The 20,745-nt window shown below is 47.2% G+C and overlaps 1 protein-coding gene across 2 annotated transcripts in view; it reads left to right on the plus strand.

Moving 5' to 3' along the window:
• LOC110517682 (protein diaphanous homolog 3) overlaps positions 1 to 20,745 on the plus strand; it is a 269,486-nt gene that overhangs the window by 35,765 nt on the left and 212,976 nt on the right. For both annotated transcript variants that reach the window (XM_090228750.1, XM_090228751.1), the window contains exons 2-3: positions 4,816 to 4,848; positions 12,676 to 12,849. In XM_090228750.1, the coding sequence (XP_090084876.1) occupies positions 4,816 to 4,848; positions 12,676 to 12,849 (207 nt within the window). The remainder of the gene's footprint in view (positions 1 to 4,815; positions 4,849 to 12,675; positions 12,850 to 20,745) is intronic.

Consider the following 20,745-nt stretch of genomic DNA (forward strand, 5'->3'; position numbering starts at 1 on the left):
CATCGTATTTTTCAGAGTTCTTAGATTTCTTTAAAGCACCATTTTTAAGTCATGGTATACTTTCGCCAGTTCATATCTATGTGAAGTCGGCTGTACAACTGACTAGGTATCTCCCTTTCAGATATCAACATGGGGCTGTGGGCCAAAACACGTTGGGAACCCCGTGACCTAAACCCACATAGCTGCATCCTTATCATGGTCACTAAACATACATTAATCATGTCATTTCACATATGCGTAGGGCAAGCCTCACCATCTCTCAATATTGGCCTCCAATAATTGGATGTTTGAGTAATGTCAAATATGAAGGGAACTATAGCTGACCAGTACGAGTGGTTTTTAGGTTTTGATATCACGGATGGGATGGTCAAACATCCATATCTTTGTCTGAGAATTTGAGAGTGGTTCCGATTCTTATTGTTTCAACTGCTGATTGGTTCCCTTCAAGCCTCTCTATGATCTGATTGGTTCCCTTCAAGCCTCTCTATGATCTGATTGGTTCCCTTCAAGCCTCTCTATGATCTGATTGGTTCCCTTCAAGCCTCTCTATGATCTGATTGGTTCCCTTCAAGCCTCTCTATGATCTGATTGGTTCCCTTCAAGCCTCTATGATCTGATTGGTTCCCTTCAAGCCTCTTTATGATCTGATTGGTTCCCTTCAAGCCTCTCTATGATCTGATTGGTTCCCTTCAAGCCTCTCTATGATCTGATTGGTTCCCTTCAAGCCTCTCTATGATCTGATTGGTTCCCTTCAAGCCTCTCTATGATCTGATTGGTTCCCTTCAAGCCTCTCTATGATCTGATTGGTTCCCTTCAAGCCTCTCTATGATCTGATTGGTTCCCTTCAAGCCTCTATGATCTGATTGGTTCCCTTCAAGCATCTCTATGATCTGATTGGTTCCCCGTCAAGCATCTCTATGATCTGATTGGTTCCCCGTCAAGCCTCTCTATGATCTGATTGGTTCCCCGTCAAGCATCTCTATGATCTGATTGGTTCCCCGTCAAGCCTCTCTATGATCTGATTGGTTCCCCGTCAAGCCTCTCTATGATCTGATTGGTTCCCCGTCAAGCCTCTCTATGATCTGATTGGTTCCCCGTCAAGCCTCTCTATGATCTGATTGGTTCCCTTCAAGCATCTCTATGATCTGATTGGTTCCCCGTCAAGCCTCTCTATGATCTGATAGAGCCTCTTGTGTCCAATAGGTAGAGTATTCGGGAATAGTTCCAAACCGCTTTGAAAGCTGCCCAGTTGGACTTTCTGTCTCGTCAGTAGTTTAACTTTCTAATTATGGACCAACTTTGGGACCAAGAGAAGCTTTGATGACGACGTGACTACAAAAGCTGTCAGAACTCGAAGCGATTGCGTACACATTATTATTTTATTTTTTGCACGTGATGGTTATTTGCGTCTAGCAAATTCTGAAAACCCCGGTGTCGAGTCGATCGTTGACAACAAAAAAAATGACTTTGAATGCATAATTGCTGTCACAACTTGCCTTGGGTCTTTTTTTTTTTTTAGTGGTTCTGAAGTAGGTCTTGCTTTGGGCGGAGCTACGGTAAGCTTCCCAAACAGCACCCTGTTCTGGTCAAAAGTAGTGCACTATGTAGGGGGAGTCGGGTGCCATTGAGGACACACCCACTGCGTCTTTGCAAATTGTCAGGTTGTGGGTGTTCTGAAGCTAGAGTTAGAAACTACTCCTTCCTTCTTTTTTTTAGGTTCAATAATTATGCATCCAATTATCCTGTCATATGTATATATGCGCATATTTCTTCCTCAACTCGCTGGGCTAATCGTTGAATTGATCTGAGGGAGAGAAATATGTTACATTTGGGTACTGTGCTGCCTCTCTGCCTGGCTTGGCAGGCTTTTCTATCTATTCCTCCCTCCTTCTTTCCTCTCTGTCTCTTTCGCTCTCTCTTTCGCTCTCTCTCTTTCGCTCTCTCTCTTTCGCTCTCTCTCTCTCTCTCGCTCTCTCTCTCTCTCTCTCGCTCTCTCTCTCTCTCGCTCTCTCTCTCTCTCGCTCTCTCTCTCCCTCGCTCTCTCTCTCTCTCTCGCTCTCGCTCTCTCTCACTCTCTCTCTCGCTCTCTCGCGCTGTCTCTCGCTCTCTCTCTCACTCTCTCTCTTGCGCTCTCTCTCTCGATCTCTCTCTCGCACTCTCGCTCTCTCTCTCGCGCTCTCTCTCTCGATCTCTCTCTCGATCTCTCTCTCGCACTCGCTCTCTTGCTCTAGCTCTCGCTCGCTCTCTTGCTCTCACTCTCGCTCGCTCTCTCTCCCTCGCTCTCTCTCGCTCTCTCGCTCTCTCTCGCTCTCTCGCTCTCTCGCTCGCTCTCGCTCTAGCTCGTTCTCTCTCTCGCTCTTTAGTTTGTGAGAGGTAGTTTGTTTCCAAATGGAAAGTTGTAAAATGTTAATCCTAGAAAGTCATTAGCGTTCTGCATTGACAGGTTGACATGTTTTATGCTCTGCCTCGTGGATGTTATGGTAATTATAGTACTGATGTATTGATTGAGGCGTCTGGTTTTCTCCTGCGTAGCTCAGCTCCTCCTGCTGTAGCACGAGGTGACCATAGTAACCATAGTAACCTTTTTGGTTTTTTACCCCTTGTCAATATTTTCATGCACAGATGGAAGTTGTTGATTGGTTCCAGTCTTTTTCTTCTCTTTTTTTTAACAGTGTCGCTCCTCCGTCTGGAATTGTTCAGTTAATGAGTGGATGGTCTTGGGTAGGATGTCCTCGTCTCTACATGTGTGGGCCTGTGTCTGTCTCATTCCAGACTCCACTCAGAATGAGATGAAGTGCAACTGAAGACCCAGGGGTTAAATCAAACAGCGGAACAGAGTTTTTATTTAGATTTATTTTGTATACCAGTTAGTTTGCTTCTGTTCTTTCTGTACGAGAACCCATTTCCCTTGCCTCAATTAGTGGATTGTATTTTGAGTAAAAGCCAAGAGGATGAACATTGGGAACAATAGGATTAGTCTTTTTTTAGATTGCCTGATTTTTCTATATAGCACACCAGAGGCTCGGTCTCTGTAGCACACTAGCATAGTCTAAACCCTGAGCACAGTCCTGACAAATTGGCGTTAAGGAGTTTTGAATTCCGTCTGTGTTCTCTTTCCCCCACGAGGAGAATATGACTCTAGCGTTTACACTCTGCAGGGCCCAGTGAGAAATCAGGGTTTAACCTAGCGGAGAATGTCCTCTGTGCTCACAGCAGCCAGGTAATAGAGCTCCACATTTACATGCCTTATTCATCCTACATCCTACTGGGTTCAAGATTAATGCTCTGGAGCCCTGGTGGATGTTTCTCTAGTTTTTACTTTGACTGTTTTTCTCTTTAACAGCTTTTTGTAAACAACTTGGTCCTCCTAATTACAGGTGTTCCCCAGGGCTCGGTTGTTGGCCCTCTCCTGTTCTCTCTCTGGTGTTCCCCAGGGCTCGGTTGTTGGCCCTCTCCTGTTCTCTCTCTGGTGTTCCCCAGGGCTCGGTTGTTGGCCCTCTCCTGTTCTCTCTCTCTGGTGTTCCCCAGGGCTCGGTTGTTGGCCCTCTCCTGTTCTCTCTCTGGTGTTCCCCAGGGCTCGGTTGTTGGCCCTCTCCTGTTCTCTCTCTGGTGTTCCCCAGGGCTCGGTTGTTGGCCCTCTCCTGTTCTCTCTCTGGTGTTCCCCAGGGCTCGGTTGTTGGCCCTCTCCTGTTCTCTCTCTGGTGTTCCCCAGGGCTCGGTTGTTGGCCCTCTCCTGTTCTCTCTCTGGTGTTCCCCAGGGCTTGGTTGTTGGCCCTCTCCTGTTCTCTCTCTGGTGTTCCCCAGGGCTCGGTTGTTGGCCCTCTCCTGTTCTCTCTCTGGTGTTCCCCAGGGCTCGGTTGTTGGCCCTCTCCTGTTCTCTCTCTGGTGTTCCCCAGGGCTCGGTTGTTGGCCCTCTCCTGTTCTCTCTCTGGTGTTCCCCAGGGCTCGGTTGTTGGCCCTCTCCTGTTCTCTCTCTGGTGTTCCCCAGGGCTCGGTTCTAGACCTTCCTGTTCTTTTTGCTGGTGTTCTCCAGGGCTCGGTTCTAGGCCCTCTCTGGTTCTCTCTGCTGGTGTTCTCCAGGGCTCGGTTCTAGGCTCGGTTCTAGGAGTGACAACGTATTAACTCAGCACCGTGCTGTTAATGATCTGAGGAGTGACATCATATTAATTAACTCGGCACCGTGCTGCTAATGATCTGAGGAGTGACATCATATTAATTAACTCGGCACCGTGCTGCTAATGATCTGAGGAGTGACATCATATTAATTAACTCAGCACCGTGCTGTTAACGATCTGAGGAGTGACATCATATTAATTAACTCAGCACCGTGCTGTTAACGATCTGAGGAGTGACATCATATTAATGAACTCTGCACCGTGCTGTTAACGATCTGAGGAGTGACATCATATTAATTAACTCGGCACCGTGCTGCTAACGATCTGAGGAGTGACATCATATTAATTAACTCAGCACCTTGCTGTTAATGATCTGAGGAGTGACATCATATTAACTAACTCAGCACCGTGCTGTTAACGATCTGAGGAGTGACATCATATTAATTACCTCAGCACCGTGCTGTTAACGATCAACATATTAATGAACTCGGCAAACATGTTGTCTTTTTAACTGTTGTTCTCACCTTGATCTGATTTGATTGCTCTGAAAACTGAAAAATGATACGCACTTTTGACTTGATTGATCATCTTGACCCTAGATATTTATTTTGTATATAGTTTTTTTTCTTCTTCAGCGTGTATATAATAGTTTCATATCCTGATATTTGTTTATTTTTCTCCCCCCCCCCCCCACCTCTAGCATTTACAGGTTAAAAACATGAAGGATGATATGGTAAGACCTATTTCAGTCTCCTGTTTGCCTCTCCCTCTTCCCCACTCTCTCTGTCACCTTGTCTGTTCTATTGTACATAACCCTCATTCGTTTCCTTCTTTTTCTATACTAATGGCATGTTTGTTCAGTTTCCAGACGACAGTAGTGATGCTCCCATTACCAGGCTAACATCGGAGGCTCACGAACCCACATTTCTCTCTCTCTCTCTCTCTGTTAACAACATGTGGTGTGTACGAACTAAGCAGTGTTTATACAGTGTGTCTCCGGTAACGAGCTGTATGCTTCCTGACACTCTGCGGTGCATTCTTCCCCACCTGCCTGCTTCTAGCCACGTCTCTCTCTCTCCCGCCCGCGTCTCTCTCTCCCGCCCGCGTCTCTCTCTCCCGCCCGCGTCTCTCTCTCTCGCCCGCGTCTCTCTCTCCCGCCCGCGTCTCTCTCTCTCCCTGCCCGCGTCTCTCTCTCCCCCTGCCCGCGTCTCTCTCTCCCCCTGCCCGCGTCTCTCTCTCCCCCTGCCCGCGTCTCTCTCTCCCCCTGCCCGCGTCTCTCTCTCCCCCTGCCCGCGTCTCTCTCTCCCCCTGCCCGCGTCTCTCTCCCCCTGCCCGCGTCTCTCTCTCCCCCTGCCCGCGTCTCTCTCTCCCCCTGCCCGCGTCTCTCTCTCCCCCTGCCCGCGTCTCTCTCTCCCCCTGCCCGCGTCTCTCTCTCCCCCTGCCCGCGTCTCTCTCTCCCCCTGCCCGCGTCTCTCTCTCCCCCTGCCCGCGTCTCTCTCTCCCCCTGCCCGCGTCTCTCTCTCCCCCTGCCCGCGTCTCTCTCTCCCCCTGCCCGCGTCTCTCTCTCCCCCTGCCCGCGTCTCTCTCTCCCCCTGCCCGCGTCTCTCTCTCCCCCTGCCCGCGTCTCTCTCTCCCCCCTGCCTGCGTGAACCCTGACTGCTATGTCATTTCCATTGACCAGTGTCTAACAGAGTGCATATGGTGTCAGTCAGGGTTTGGGAAATGCAGATCAGTTTGAGTGTGAAACCTGACAGTGGAGTGGACCCTTCCCATGTCCTGTCCTGTCCTGCTGGAGGTGAAGCCTGACAGTGGAGTGGACCCTTCCCATATCATGTCTTGTCCTGCTGGAGGTGAAGCCTGACAGTGGAGTGGACCCTTCCCATATCATGTCCTGTCCTGCTGGAGGTGAAGCCTGACAGTGGAGTGGACCCTTCCCATGTCCTGTCCTGCTGGAGGTGAAGCCTGACAGTGGAGTGGACCCTTCCCATATCATGTCTTGTCCTGCTGGAGGTGAAGCCTGACAGTGGAGTGGACCCTTCCCATATCATGTCATGTCCTGTTGGAGGTGAAGCCTGACAGTGGAGTGGACCCTTCCCATATCATGTCTTGTCCTGCTGGAGGTGAAGCCTGACAGTGGAGTAGACCCTTCCCATATCATGTCCTGTCCTGTCCTGCTGGAGGTGAAGCCTGACAGTGGAGTGGACCCTTCCCATATCCTGTCCTGTTGGAGGTGAAGCCTGACAGTGGAGTGGACCCTTCCCATGTCATGTCCTGCTGGAGGTGAAGCCTGACAGTGGAGTGGACCCTTCCCATATCATGTCATGTCCTGCTGTAGGTGAAGCCTGACAGTGGAGTGGACCCTTCCATGTCCTGTCCTGTCCTGCTGGAGGTGAAGCCTGACAGTGGAGTGGACCCTTCCCATATCATGTCTTGTCCTGCTGGAGGTGAAGCCTGACAGTGGAGTGGACCCTTCCCATATCATGTCCTGTCCTGCTGGAGGTGAAGCCTGACAGTGGAGTGGACCCTTCCCATGTCCTGTCCTGCTGTAGGTGAAGCCTGACAGTGGAGTGGACCCTTCCCATATCATGTCATGTCCTGCTGGAGGTGAAGCCTGACAGTGGAGTGGACCCTTCCCATATCATGTCCTGTCCTGCTGGAGGTGAAGCCTGACAGTGGAGTGGACCCTTCCCATATCATGTCCTGTCCTGCTGGAGGTGAAGCCTGACAGTGGAGTGGACCCTTCCCATATCATGTCCTGTCCTGCTGGAGGTGAAGCCTGACAGTGGAGTGGACCCTTCCCATATCATGTCCTGTCCTGCTGGAGGTGAAGCCTGACAGTGGAGTGGACCCTCCCATATCATGTCCTGTTCTGCTGGAGGTGAAGCCTGACAGTGGAGTGGACCCTTCCCATATCATGTCCTGTTCTGCTGGAGGTGAAGCCTGACAGTGGAGTGGACCCTTCCCATATCATGTCATGTCCTGCTGGAGGTGAAGCATGACATAAAATTAGGTAGTCGACGGTCACGGTGGTTCATGAGTTCAAATGGCACCCTATTCCCTATGTAGTGCCCTACTTTTGACCCTAGGCTCATAGTAAGGCTCTGGTCCAAAAGTCGTGCACTACAGTATTCAGGTAATAGGGTGCCGTTTGGGAAGCAACCGAGGAAAGCTAAATGATTGAACAGCTGTTCTTGACAGCGAAGACATTTTAAAACGATAAAGATGTCAACTCCCCGTGTAGCCTAATACAATTTGTTGAGGACAGATTCAACAATTTGTCTGAATGTTCTGCTTCTAGCCCGGCTCTCTGTCAGACCCTGTCCCCTGTTAGGTCTGTACTGTTCCACGTGACTGCTATTTAATAACGGGAAGGGAGGGGGACCGTAGTAGATACATGTATTGTTGATCCGTTGTCCCCAACAACGTCTTTCTGTACAACACAGTGCAGCAGGTGATGCTTAGCCAGCACGATCCAATCCGCTGACGCTGAGCCAGCCCCATCCAATCCGCTGACGCTGAGCCAGCACGATCCAATCCACTGACGCTGAGCCAGCCCGATCCAATCCGCTGACGCTGAGCCAGCCCGATCCAATCCGCTGACGCTGAGCCAGCCCCATCCAATCCACTGACGCTGAGCCAGCACGATCCAATCCACTGACGCTGAGCCAGCACGATCCAATCCGCTGACGCTGAGCCAGCCCGATCCAATCCGCTGACGCTGAGCCAGCCCCATCCAATCCACTGACGCTGAGCCAGCACGATCCAATCCGCTGACGCTGAGCCAGCACGATCCAATCCGCTGACGCTGAGCCAGCCCGATCCAATCCGCTGACGCTGAGCCAGCCCGATCCAATCCGCTGACGCTGAGCCAGCCCGATCCAATCCACTGACGCTGAGCCAGCCCGATCCAATCCACTGACAGTCCACTGGCTACGACTCCATCATCGCCGGCCTTGAAATGCTACTGGAATTACATCCCTCCCTCCCTCCCTCCCTCCCTCAATTTAGTTATATCTGTCAAATCCGTGTAATTTTCTATAATCTTCGCTATCCTTTTCATCTTTTATCCCATCTTGTAAATCGATTGGCTTTGACGACGATCTTTGTCTGCTTGTGCCGAGGGGAGTGGAAACAGAATCGTCTAATCAGAGGCAGTGATCACGGCTCTGTTTCCTGCAGAGCGAACAACGCTGCTAAAACCCCCAGTTCAAACACTAGCGCTTGATTCCAACACACACTGACGATAAACAGGAGGATAAACGGAAAGAAAACAGACTGTTAATAATGGAGGCCTATTATACAGCCAATAGAGATGCTTGACTCCAAACAAACACACACTGAGTATATGAACAGAAAGAAAACGGAGACAGTTAATAATGGAGGCCTATTATACAGCCAATAGAGATGCTTGACTCCAAACAAACACACACTGAGTATATGAACAGAAAGAGAACAGAGTCTGTTAATAATGGAGGCCTATTGTACAGCCAATAGAGATGCTTGACTCCAAACAAACACACACTGAGTATATGAACAGAAAGAGAACAGAGACTGTTAATAATGGAGGCCTATTGTACAGCCAATAGAGATGCTGACGATGTACAGAGCGAAGAGGGAAAAACACACTCTAAAGGGTTTCAATCCTTCCAGCCATCCAGTCTTACTACAGTGTTATGGTGAGTTATCATATTGTCAGGGTACTTAGTGGGTCACTAAGTGTTATAGTGCATTATTATGGGGCCACTAAGTGTTATGGTGTATTATGGGGGTCACTAAGTGTTATAGTGTAGTATTATGGGGTCACTAAGTGTTATAGTGTGGTATTATGGGGTCACTAAGTGTTAGTGTAGTATTATGGGGTCACTAAGTGTTATAGTGTAGTATTATGGGGTCACTAAGTGTTATAGTGTGATATTATGTAGTCACTAAGTGTTATAGTGTAGTATTATGGGGTCACTAAGTGTTATAGTGTATTATGGGGGTCACTAAGTGTTATAGTGTAGTATTATGGGGTCACTAAGTGTTATGGTGTAGTATTATGGGGTCACTAGGTGTTATAGTGTAGTATTATGGGGTCACTAAGTGTTATAGTGTATTATGGGGGTCACTAAGTGTTATAGTGTAGTATTATGGGGTCACTAAGTGTTATGGTGTAGTATTATGGGGTCACTAGGTGTTATAGTGTAGTATTATGGGGTCACTAAGTGTTATAGTGTAGTATTATGGGGTCACTAAGTGTTATAGTGTAGTATTATGGGGTCACTAAGTGTTATAGTGTAGTATTATGGGGTCACTAAGTGTTATAGTGTATTATTATGGGGTCACTAAGTGTTATAGTGTATTATGGGGTCACTAAGTGTTATAGTGTATTATGGGGTCACTAAGTGTTATAGTGTAGTATTATTGGGTCACTAAGTGTTATAGTGTAGTATTATGGGGTCACTAAGTGTTATAGTGTAGTATTATGGGGTCACTAAGTGTTATAGTGTAGTATTATGGGGTCACTAAGTGTTATAGTGTGGTATTATGTAGTCACTAAGTGTTATAGTGTATTATTATGGGGTCACTAAGTGTTATAGTGCGTTATGGGGGTCACCACGTGTTATAGTGTAGTATTATGGGGTCACTAAGTGGTATAGTGTATTATTATGGTGTCACTAAGTGTTATAGTGTATTATTATGGGGTCACCAAGTGTTATAGTGTATTATTATGTGGGTCACTAAGTGTTATAGTGTATTGTGGGTCACTAAGTGTTATAGTGTATTATGGGGTCATTAAGTGTTATAGTGTAGTATTATGGGGTCACTAAGTGTTATAGTGTATTATGGGGGTCACTAAGTGTTATAGTGTATTATTATGGGGTCACTAAGTGTTATAGTGTATTATTATGGGGTCACTAAGTGTTATAGTGTATTATGGGGGTCACCAAGTGTTATGGTGTAGTATTATGGGGTCACTTAGTGGTGTAGTGTATAATATGGTCACTAAGTGTTATAGTGTATTATTATGGGGTCACTAAGTGTTATAGTGTATTATTATGTGGGTCACTAAGTGTTATAGTGTATTGTGGGTCACCAAGCGTTATAGTGTATTATTATGTGGGTCACTAAGTGTTATAGTGTATTGTGGGTCACCAAGTGTTATAGTGTATTATTATGTGGGTCACTAAGTGTTATAGTGTGTTATGGGGGTCACCAAGTGTTATAGTGTAGTATTATGGGGTCACTAAGTGTTATAGTGGATTATGGGGTCACTAAGTGGTATAGTGTATAATAGGGTCACTGAGTGTTATAGTGTATTATTATGGTGTCACTAAGTGTTATAGTGTATTATTATGTGGGTCACTAAGTGTTATAGTGTATTGTGGGTCACCAAGTGTTATAGTGTAGTATTATGGGGTCGCTAAGTGTTATAGTGTATTATGAGGGTCACTAAGTGTTATAGTGTATTATGGGGTCACTAAGTGTTATAGTGTATTATGGGGGTCACTAAGTGTTATAGTGTATTATGAGGGTCACTAAGTGTTATTGTGTATTATGAGGGTCACTAAGTGATATAGTGTAGTATTATGGGGTCACTAAGTGTTATAGTGTATTATGAGGGTCACTAAGTGTTATAGTGTAGTATTATGGGGTCACTAAGTGTTATAGTGTGGTATTATGTAGTCACTAAGTGTTATAGTGTAGTATTATGGGGTCACTAAGTTTTATAGTGTATTATTATGGGGTCACTAAGTGTTATAGTGTATTATTATGGGGTCACTAAGTGTTATAGTGTATTATTATGGGGTCACTAAGTGTTATAGTGTGGTATTATGTAGTCACTAAGTGTTATAGTGTGGTATTATGTAGTCACTAAGTGTTCTAGTGTAGTATTATGGGGTCACTAAGTTTTATAGTGTATTATTATGGGGTCACTAAGTGTTATAGTGTGGTATTATGGGGTCACTAAGTTTTATAGTGTATTATTATGGGGTCACTAAGTGTTATAGTGTATTATGGGGGTCACTAAGTGTTATAGTGTATTATTATGTGGGTCACTAAGTGTTATAGTGTATTGTGGGTCACCAAGTGTTATAGTGTATTATTATGTGGGTCACTAAGTGTTATAGTGTATTGTGGGTCACCAAGTGTTATAGTGTATTATTATGTGGGTCACTAAGTGTTATAGTGTATTGTGGGGCACTAAGTGTTATAGTGTATTATTATGGGGGTCACTAAGTGTTATAGTGTATTATGGGGGTCACTAAGTGTTATAGTGTATTGTGGGTCACCAAGTGTTATAGTGTATTATTATGTGGGTCACTAAGTGTTATAGTGTATTGTGGGTCACTAAGTGTTATAGTGTATTATGGGGTCACTAAGTGTTATAGTGTAGTATTATAGTTTGGGGGTCATGGCTGCTGTCTCTGTCTTGTAATGTAGGGTATTTGAGTGTAACACACACACACGGCACACACACACACACGCGCGGCACAGCGTTGAGTGCTCTCTAGTAGAGACAGATGGGGTGACTGATAGTGGTGGGCTTTAGGGTTGTTGTACTTAGTACGACTGATGTACATTAGCCAGACTTCAGAGGGAGTTGGATGAAGAGAGTCTGTCTGTCTGACGCTTAAATGGAACCAACAACCCCACGCCTGATGCATCTGGTCTGTTGTTGGTCAGCCAGCATCAGGCCCTGCGTGCTTCTTCTGCTCGGACAATAATGATACGACAAGACTGAAAACTAACTACATGACAGCCTGAAAAACAACCATGTCACCCTCATCTCCTTCTGCTAACACATCAGGGAAGGGAAATGAACACCAGCCATTTTACCCTCATCTCCTTCTGCTAACATATCAGGGAAGGGAAATGAACACCAGCCACCAGCCGAATGCTGGTCCAGTTTGTCATTGGCTGGTAGAATGTCTATATTCCTAGCAGACACGTTGACGAGTGGTCCCACAGGTCAAACCAGTCCCACAGGTCAAACCAAAGTCCCACAGGTCAAACCAAAGTCCCACAGGTCAAACCAAAGTCCCACAGGCTAAAAAAACCCAACTGTTTTAACATGACAAAACTTGTGCGTTTTCTGTGATTTGTCTATTTTAGAAATTGTGACTGGTAGAGAGGGGGGCCTGGTAGAGGGGGGGGGGGGGGGGGGGGGGCGGTAGAGGAGGGGGGTACCGGTAGAGAAGGGGGGTACCGGGTAGAGAGGGGGGGGGACCGGGTAGAGGAGGGGGGGGGGGAGACTGGTAGAGAGGGGGGAGTCCTGGTAGAGAGGGGGTGGGGGGGATCCGGGTAGAGAGGGGGAGGGGGGGTACCGGGTAGAGAGGGGGGGTCCGGGTACCGGGTAGAGAGGGGGGGGGGGTAGAGAGGGGGGGGACCAACAACAGCTTCACTAACACCCGTTGTTAACCATCAGGCCAGTGTTAACCTTCGACCTCGATGTGTCTAACAACAGCTTAGTCTGTCAGTAGGTCTTTGTTAATGTGGTCCGTAACCTTGTTTTATGAGAACATTTTGGGCTTTTTTAATGACTGGCCTCTCTTGTCCCTGTCTGTGTGTTCCTCAGATGGACAGGTTCGCCAGTATCCGTATCCCGGGCAGTAAGAAAGAGCGTCCTCACCTCCCTCACGTCAAACACTCCTCCTCGTCTGAATGGTCTTCCTCCTCCGCTGAGTTTGAGGACCTGTCTTCCAAGATCACCTCAGAACAGGAGATACTGGGCCTCTTCGAGAAGATGATGGTAGGGGATGGATGAGGTGTCTGTGTGTGTGTGTGTGTCTCTCTCTCTCTGTCTCTGTCTCTGTCTCTCTCTCTCTCTCTCTCTCTCTGTCTCTCTGTCTCTCTGTCTCTCTGTCTCTCTGTCTCTCTGTCTCTCTGTCTCTCTGTCTCTCTGTCTCTCTCTCTGTCTCTGTCTCCTGTCTCTCTCTCTCTCTCTCTCTGTCTCTCTCTGTCTCTCTGTGTGTGTATTTGAGAATATGAGGATGGTACGTTATGTTATGTTGCTGCAGGGCATGTTCTCAGAGTCAGACATACTGACAGTTTCACATTCAAAATACATACCGGTACTTCCTGTCTTCTGACCGCCCTCAGGGAGGTGTGATAGGGGGAAATACAGACTAGAGTCAATAATGGAACACACACACACACACACCGAGTCAGTTGTTTTTAAGTGGGCTCCATTTTCTTCTCTTAGCTTGTAATTCCACAGATCCCAGTTGTCTCTACGGGATTCGAGGACATTCAGGACTGTGGTGTTTCAACACCCCCACTGATAGAGGGCCGTAGTAGGGTGTTCACATAGTGGGCATGAATGTCAGGAGTACCGGTAAATGCAGTTGTCTCTACGGGATTCGAGGACATTCAGGACTGTGGTATTTCAACACGGCATCACGTTTTTACATCAGCTTGGTATTAAACTGAGGTGAGGTGCATTGTGGGTTTTTTTATACCTTGGTATTAAACGTTTGTACGCTTCACGACGTCTCTGACGCTTCCTGGTCCTGCAGACTGACACCGTTTCGTTTTTTCCGTGTGAGGTGAGGTGAGGTGAGGTGCATGGTGGGTATTTTAATACCTTTCCTCTCTTCAAAAGAAGAGACCATTTCATTCAAAGGAACATCCAATTACAGTGACAACATCTCTTGGTCTCGTCGTCCCATTTTTTTCTGTCCCTGTACTCCATAAAACCCCAAACTCGGGTCTTAGGAAGCTTCCTGGTCATGCGGACAGTTACGTTTGTTAGTCAGGACGACGACAAAACAAAAGGGTGTTCATTCCACAGACTCTCGGGTTACGGTGCCTTCGTAGACATTATTTTTTTTTTCATCTTTCACTTTTAAAAGTAGAGAATATCTCGTTCGTCAAGACCCATCCAACGGACAGAGAACCTCTTCAACTCATTCTGTTGTCCTCAAAAGAACATCCAATTATAAAGTTTCATAAAAGATGTCTGTTGTTTTTTTTGTTTTCTTTCTCTCTCTCTGACCTCTGACCTAGTGTTCCGGTGGGGGGAGGATTTAAAAAGCTTGTCTCCCTCGGCAACGGAACTGTTGTGTCTGACGTTCCAAACGGAATCCTATTTCCTGTAAGGGTTTACTGTTCTATGGCCCATAGGGCTCTGGTTACAATTAGGGCACTATGTAGGGAATAGGGTGACATTCAAGTCAAATCCGGAAAGAAAATGTCACCCGGGATTTACCTGGCTCTGTGTGGCTGGCTCTGTGTGGCTGGCTCTGTGTGGCTGGCTCTGTGTGGCTGGCTCTGTGTGGCTGGCTCTGTGTGGCTGGCTCTGTGTGGCTGGCTCTGTGTGGCGGGCTGTGTGGCTGGCTCTGTGTGGCGGGCTCTGTGTGGCGGGCTCTGTGTGGCGGGCTCTGTGTGGCGGGCTCTGTGTGGCGGGCTCTGTGTGGCGGGCTCTGTGTGGCGGGCTCTGTGTGGCGGGCTCTGTGTGGCTGGCTCTGTGTGCTGCTGCCTTAGAAGATTGACTTGCTGAAATGGGTTGATTCCTAAATGGCAACTTTAATATAGTGCACTACTTTAGACTTTTGAGAAGTAGTGTGCATGTAGGGAATAGGGTGCCATTTGGGAAGCGCCCTTGATGACATGGGTGACTCATTAAGCACCCTTGGTGATGCGTTAAGCACCCTTGGTGATGCATTATGCACCCTTGGTGATGCATTAAGCTCCCTTGGTGATGCATTATGCACCCTTGGTGATGCGTTAAGCACCCTTGGTGACGCGTTAAGCTCCCTTGGTGATGCGTTAAGCACCCTTGGTGACGCGTTAAGCTCCCTTGGTGATGCATTATGCACCCTTGGTGATGCGTTAAGCACCCTTGGTGACGCGTTAAGCTCCCTTGGTGATGCGTTAAGCACCCTTGGTGACGCGTTAAGCTCCCTTGGTGATGCATTATGCACCCTTGGTGATGCGTTATGCACCCTTGGTGACGCGTTAAGCTCCCTTGGTGATGCGTTAAGCACCCTTGGTGGCGCGTTAAGCTCCCTTGGTGACGCGTTATGCACCCTTGGTGATGCGTTATGCACCCTTGGTGATGCGTTAAGCACCCTTGGTGATGCGTTATGCACCCTTGGTGATGCGTTAAGCACCCTTGGTGACGCGTTAAGCTCCCTTGGTGATGCGTTATGCACCCTTGGTGATGCGTTAAGCTCCCTTGGTGACGCGTTAAGCACCCTTGGTGACGCGTTATGCACCCTTGGTGATGCGTTAAGCACCCTTGGTGACGCGTTAAGCACCCTTGGTGATGCGTTATGCACCCTTGGTGACGTGTTAAGCACCCTTGGTGATGCGTTAAGCACCCTTGGTGACGTGTTAAGCACCCTTGGTGATGCGTTATGCACCCTTGGTGATGCATTAAGCACCCTTGGTGATGCGTTATGCACCCTTGGTGATGCGTTATGCACCCTTGGTGATGCGTTAAGCACCCTTGGTGATGCATTATGCACCCTTGGTGATGCGTTAAGCACCCTTGGTGATGCGTTAAGCACCCTTGGTGATGCATTATGCACCCTTGGTGACGCAGGTGACTCAACCGGAAACACAACCTAACCAAGCTGCACTGCTTCTTGACACAATGTCCACTTAACCCGGAAGCCTCACCAATGGGCGCGTCCTGCCACAGGAGTCGCTAGAGCATGATGGGACAAGGACATCCCTGCCGTCCAACGCCGTGACTCACTCAGCTCTGCTACGGAGAGGTGACAGGGACAACACCGGTAATGACTCACACAGCTCTGCTACAGAGAGGTGACAGGGACAACACCGGTAATGACTCACACAGCTCTGCTACAGAGAGGTGACAGGGACAACACCGGTAATGACTCACACAGCTCTGCTACGGAGAGGTGACAGGGACAACACTGGTAATGACTCACACAGCTCTGCTACAGAGAGGTGACGGGGACAACACTGGTAATGACACACAGCTCTGCTACGGAGAGGTGACAGGGACAACACCGGTAATGACTCACACAGCTCTGCTACGGAGAGGTGACAGACAACACCGGTAATGACTCACACAGCTCTGCTACGGAGAGGTGACAGACAACACCGGTAATGACTCACACAGCTCTGCTACAGAGAGGTGACGGACAACACCGGAGAGCGGGCCAGTTGGAGAGCGGGCCAGTTTCCATTGACTCGTCAGTTGCTTTCTCTAAAGAGGCCATGATAAGCTAACCCCGCCCGATAGCGACACCGTCATGTAGGCTGACTTTCATCTTTACACAGACTCTCTCACTCTCTCACTCTCTGTCTGTCTCTCTGTCTCTGTCTCTGTCTCATATCTATGTTTCATCTTCAGAGCTCCGTGTCCTCTAACCTCGCCAGCTGACATGGATATAGTTTAATCCTTCGTCTCTTTCTCACCTCTACCTATGCTCCTCCTCCTCCTCTCTTCTTAATCGATCCAATCCCAGCCCAGTGCTTTCTACGAGGGAATGATTGGACCGTTGCCCGTGGAGACCAGACATTACACAGGAGGAAGCTCAATAACACTTCTGATGACACGCTGTTGAAAGAGCCGGACCGTGTGTGTGTGTGTGTGTGTGTGAGACTGTGTGTGTGTGAGACTGTGTGTGTGTGTGAGACTGTGTGTGTGTGTGAGACTGTGTGTGTGTGTGAGACTGTGTGTGTGTGAGAGACTGTGTGTGTGTGAGAGACTGTGTGTGTGTGAGAGACTGTGTGTGTGTGAGAGACTGTGTGTGTGTGACTGTGTGTGTGTGTGAGACTGTGTGTGTGTGTGAGACTGTGTGTGTGTGTGAGACTGTGTGTGTGTGTGAGACTGTGTGTGTGTGTGTGTGAGACTGTGTGTGTGTGAGACTGTGTGTGTGTGAGACTGTGTGTGTGTGAGACTGTGTGTGTGTGAGACTGTGTGTGTGTGAGACTGTGTGTGTGTGAGACTGTGTGTGTGTGTGACAGTGTGTGAGTGTGTGTGTGTGAGACTGTGTGACTGTGTGTATGTGAGACTGTGTGTATGTGAGACTGTGTGTGTGTGAGACTGTATGTGTGTGTGTGTGAGTCTGTGTGTGTGTGAGACTGTGTGTGAGACTGTGTGTGAGACTGTGTGTGAGACTGTGTGTGAGACTGTGTGTGAGACTGTGTGTGAGACTGTGTGTGTGACTGTGTGTGTGACTGTGTGTGTGAGACTGTGTGTGTGAGACTGTGTGTGTGACTGTGTGTGTGACTGTGTGTGAGACTGTGTGTGAGACTGTGTGTGAGACTGTGTGTGAGACTGTGTGTGTGACTGTGTGTGAGACTGTGTGACTGTGTGTGAGACTGTGAGACTGTGTGACTGTGTGTGAGACTGTGTGACTGTGTGTGAGACTGTGTGACTGTGTGTGAGACTGTGTGACTGTGTGTGAGACTGTGTGACTGTGTGTGAGACTGTGTGACTGTGTGTGTGACTGTGTGTGAGACTGTGTGTGAGACTGTGTGTGTAACAAGGTTATTATAGATCAACCAAAACCAATGAAAAAATAAAGATATAAATGAACAAACAAAACAACCGAAACCATCTTTGACTCCAAAACTAACTAAAATAATAACTGTCAGTTCCAGTTTAATGTCGAGGCATTTTATTTGACTAATTAGGTTTAAGTTCCTGAATCTAACGGGTCACGTCGAGGTTGATTCGATCGTTTAGAGACTCGGCGAGGTTGATTCGATCGTTTAGAAGGGAGACTCGGCGAGGTTGATTCGATCGTTTAGAGACTTGGCGAGGTTGATTCGATCGTTTAGAAGGGAGACTCGGCGAGGTTGATTCGATCGTTTAGAAGGGAGACTCTGCGAGGTTGATTCGATCGGTTAGAAGGGAGACTCGGCGAGGTTGATTCGATCGTTTAGAGACTCGGCGAGGTTGATTCAATCGTTTAGAAGGGAGACTCGGCGAGGTTGATTCGATCGTTTAGAAGGGAGACTCGGCGAGGTTGATTCGATCGTTTAGAAGGGAGACTCGACGAGGTTGATTCGATCGTTTAGAAGGGAGACTCGACGAGCAGCACTGCAGACACTGACTAGTAGAATGAAGCAATGGGACTGTGGAGGAGTGGAGTCTAGGGGAGGTGAATCTGCCATGGTTTAAAATCGGACACCTGTTGAGGATTTCCAACGGATCAACGTGGCAGTGTTGTCGTAGTTCATCATATATTTTCTGTATAATGTCGGAAATAAACATGTTTCCTAACCCCCTTTTATATCACACACTCACATATTGACATCATAATGTATGTGTAAACGTTGTACAGTCGATTAGAGAGCCTGAAATAACACATTTATACGTCTACTTAAATATCACATTTATACGTCTACTGTTCACCACAGCAGATTTGGTTCCTGTTTCAGTCGTGTCTTTGGTCACGTTCTCCTTGGTCAAACGAAAACAGCCTGATGATTGGTTGACAATAGAGCCTCAAACAAAAAAACAGCCTAATGATTGGTGGACACAAGTTAATAGTTGATACAATGTGTCAAGGAGCTTCAGACCAGACACAAGTTAATAGTTGATACAATGTGTCAAGGAGCTTCAGACCAGACACAAGTTAATAGTTGATACAATGTGTCAAGGAGCTTCAGACCAGACACAAGTTAATAGTTGATACAATGTGTCAAGTTCCTTACAGACAGGCAATGAGTGGCCATTGTGATACAATGTGTCAAGTTCCTTACAGACAGACAATGAGTGGCCATTGTGATACAATGTGTCAAGTTCCTTACAGACAGGCAATGAGTGGCCATTGTGATACAATGTGTCAAGTTCCTTACAGACAGGCAATGAGTGGCCATTGTGATACAATGTGTCAAGTTCCTTACAGACAGGCAATGAGTGGCCATTGTGATACAATGTGTCAAGTTCCTTACAGACAGGCAATGAGTGGCCATTGTGATACAATGTGTCAAGTTCCTTACAGACAGACAATGAGTGGCCATTGTGATACAATGTGTCAAGTTCCTTACAGACAGACAATGAGTGGCCATTGTGATACAATGTGTCAAGTTCCTTACAGACAGACAATGAGTGGCCATTGTGCTACAATGTGTCAAGTTCCTTACAGACAGACAATGAGTGGCCATTGTGATACAATGTGTCAAGTTCCTTACAGGCAGGCAATGAGTGGCCATTGTGATACAATGTGTCAAGTTCCTTACAGACAGACAATGAGTGGCCATTGTGATACAATGTGTCAAGTTCCTTACAGACAGACAATGAGTGGCCATTGTGATACAATGTGTCAAGTTCCTTACAGACAGGCAATGAGTGGCCATTGTGATACAATGTGTCAAGTTCCTTACAGACAGGCAATGAGTGGCCATTGTGATACAATGTGTCAAGTTCCTTACAGACAGACAATGAGTGGCCATTGTGATACAATGTGTCAAGTTCCTTACAGACAGACAATGAGTGGCCATTGTGATACAATGTGTCAAGTTCCTTACAGACAGACAATGAGTGGCCATTGTGATACAATGTGTCAAGTTCCTTACAGACAGACAATGAGTGGCCATTGTGATACAATGTGTCAAGTTCCTTACAGACAGACAATGAGTGGCCATTGTGATACAATGTGTCAAGTTCCTTACAGACAGACAATGAGTGGCCATTGTGATACAATGTGTCAAGTTCCTTACAGACAGACAATGAGTGGCCATTGTGATACAATGTGTCAAGTTCCTTACAGACAGACAATGAGTGGCCATTGTGATGTTCATTTTTATCAGGTTATCTTCTCCCTTCAGGCTGCGATGTTTTTATTTGTTGGCTTTATGTCGGCTATTTCTATGTTTTTGGGCAGTAGAAGTTTCTTCTAGATTTGTCATTTGGATATAATTTTGATCAACCACATGACATTGATTTTGAAATATGAAGGCGTTTTATTATATATATATATATATTTTAAAAAAAGTTTTACATGAAAATATGCGTATTAAGATCATAACTGGCAGATCAGTAGAAACGGTCGGATAACTTGGCACTCCACATGGCAAAGGTTGCAGACCACTGGTCTAGCCTGTTACCGGCAACTTCAGGAGCCTAACGGCAGAATCTGTGAAGGCCAGCAGCAGGGCCAGGAACATGGTTTTCCTTCTGGTTCGACTATATTGATCTCTGGCTCCCTCTTGAGTCATTTGTGTCCAGTTTGTGTAAGTGCTTAAAGCATCAGACAAGCTCAGTAGCAACATACAGTTGACTTGATTAACACACAGGGTATACATGGTCTATATGGTCTGTATACAGGGTCTATACATGGAAAAATACACGTTTAAACATTTCGACCAATCGATTGGTCTAAAGACCAGATTCGGTCTGTTGCCCGTCTGTCTCTCTGTATCTTCTCTGGGCTGTTGCCTGTCTGTCTCTATGGTCTCTGGGCTGTTGCCTGTCTGTCTCTATGGTCTCTGGGCTGTTGCCCGTCTGTCTCTCTGTATCTTCTCTGGGCTGTTGCCCGTCTGTCTCTATGGTCTCTGGGCTGTTGCCTGTCTGTCTCTATGGTCTCTGGGATGTTGCCTGTCTGTCTCTATGGTCTCTGGGCTGTTGCCTGTCTGTCTCTATTGTCTCTGGGCTGTTGCCTGTCTGTCTCTATGGTCTCTGGGCTGTTGCCTGTCTGGCTCTATGGTCTCTGGGCTG

Source organism: Oncorhynchus mykiss, unplaced genomic scaffold (genome assembly GCF_057628025.1).
Source record: "Oncorhynchus mykiss isolate SJ-2025 unplaced genomic scaffold, ASM5762802v1 scaffold98, whole genome shotgun sequence".
NCBI classification, from domain to species: domain Eukaryota; kingdom Metazoa; phylum Chordata; class Actinopteri; order Salmoniformes; family Salmonidae; genus Oncorhynchus; species Oncorhynchus mykiss.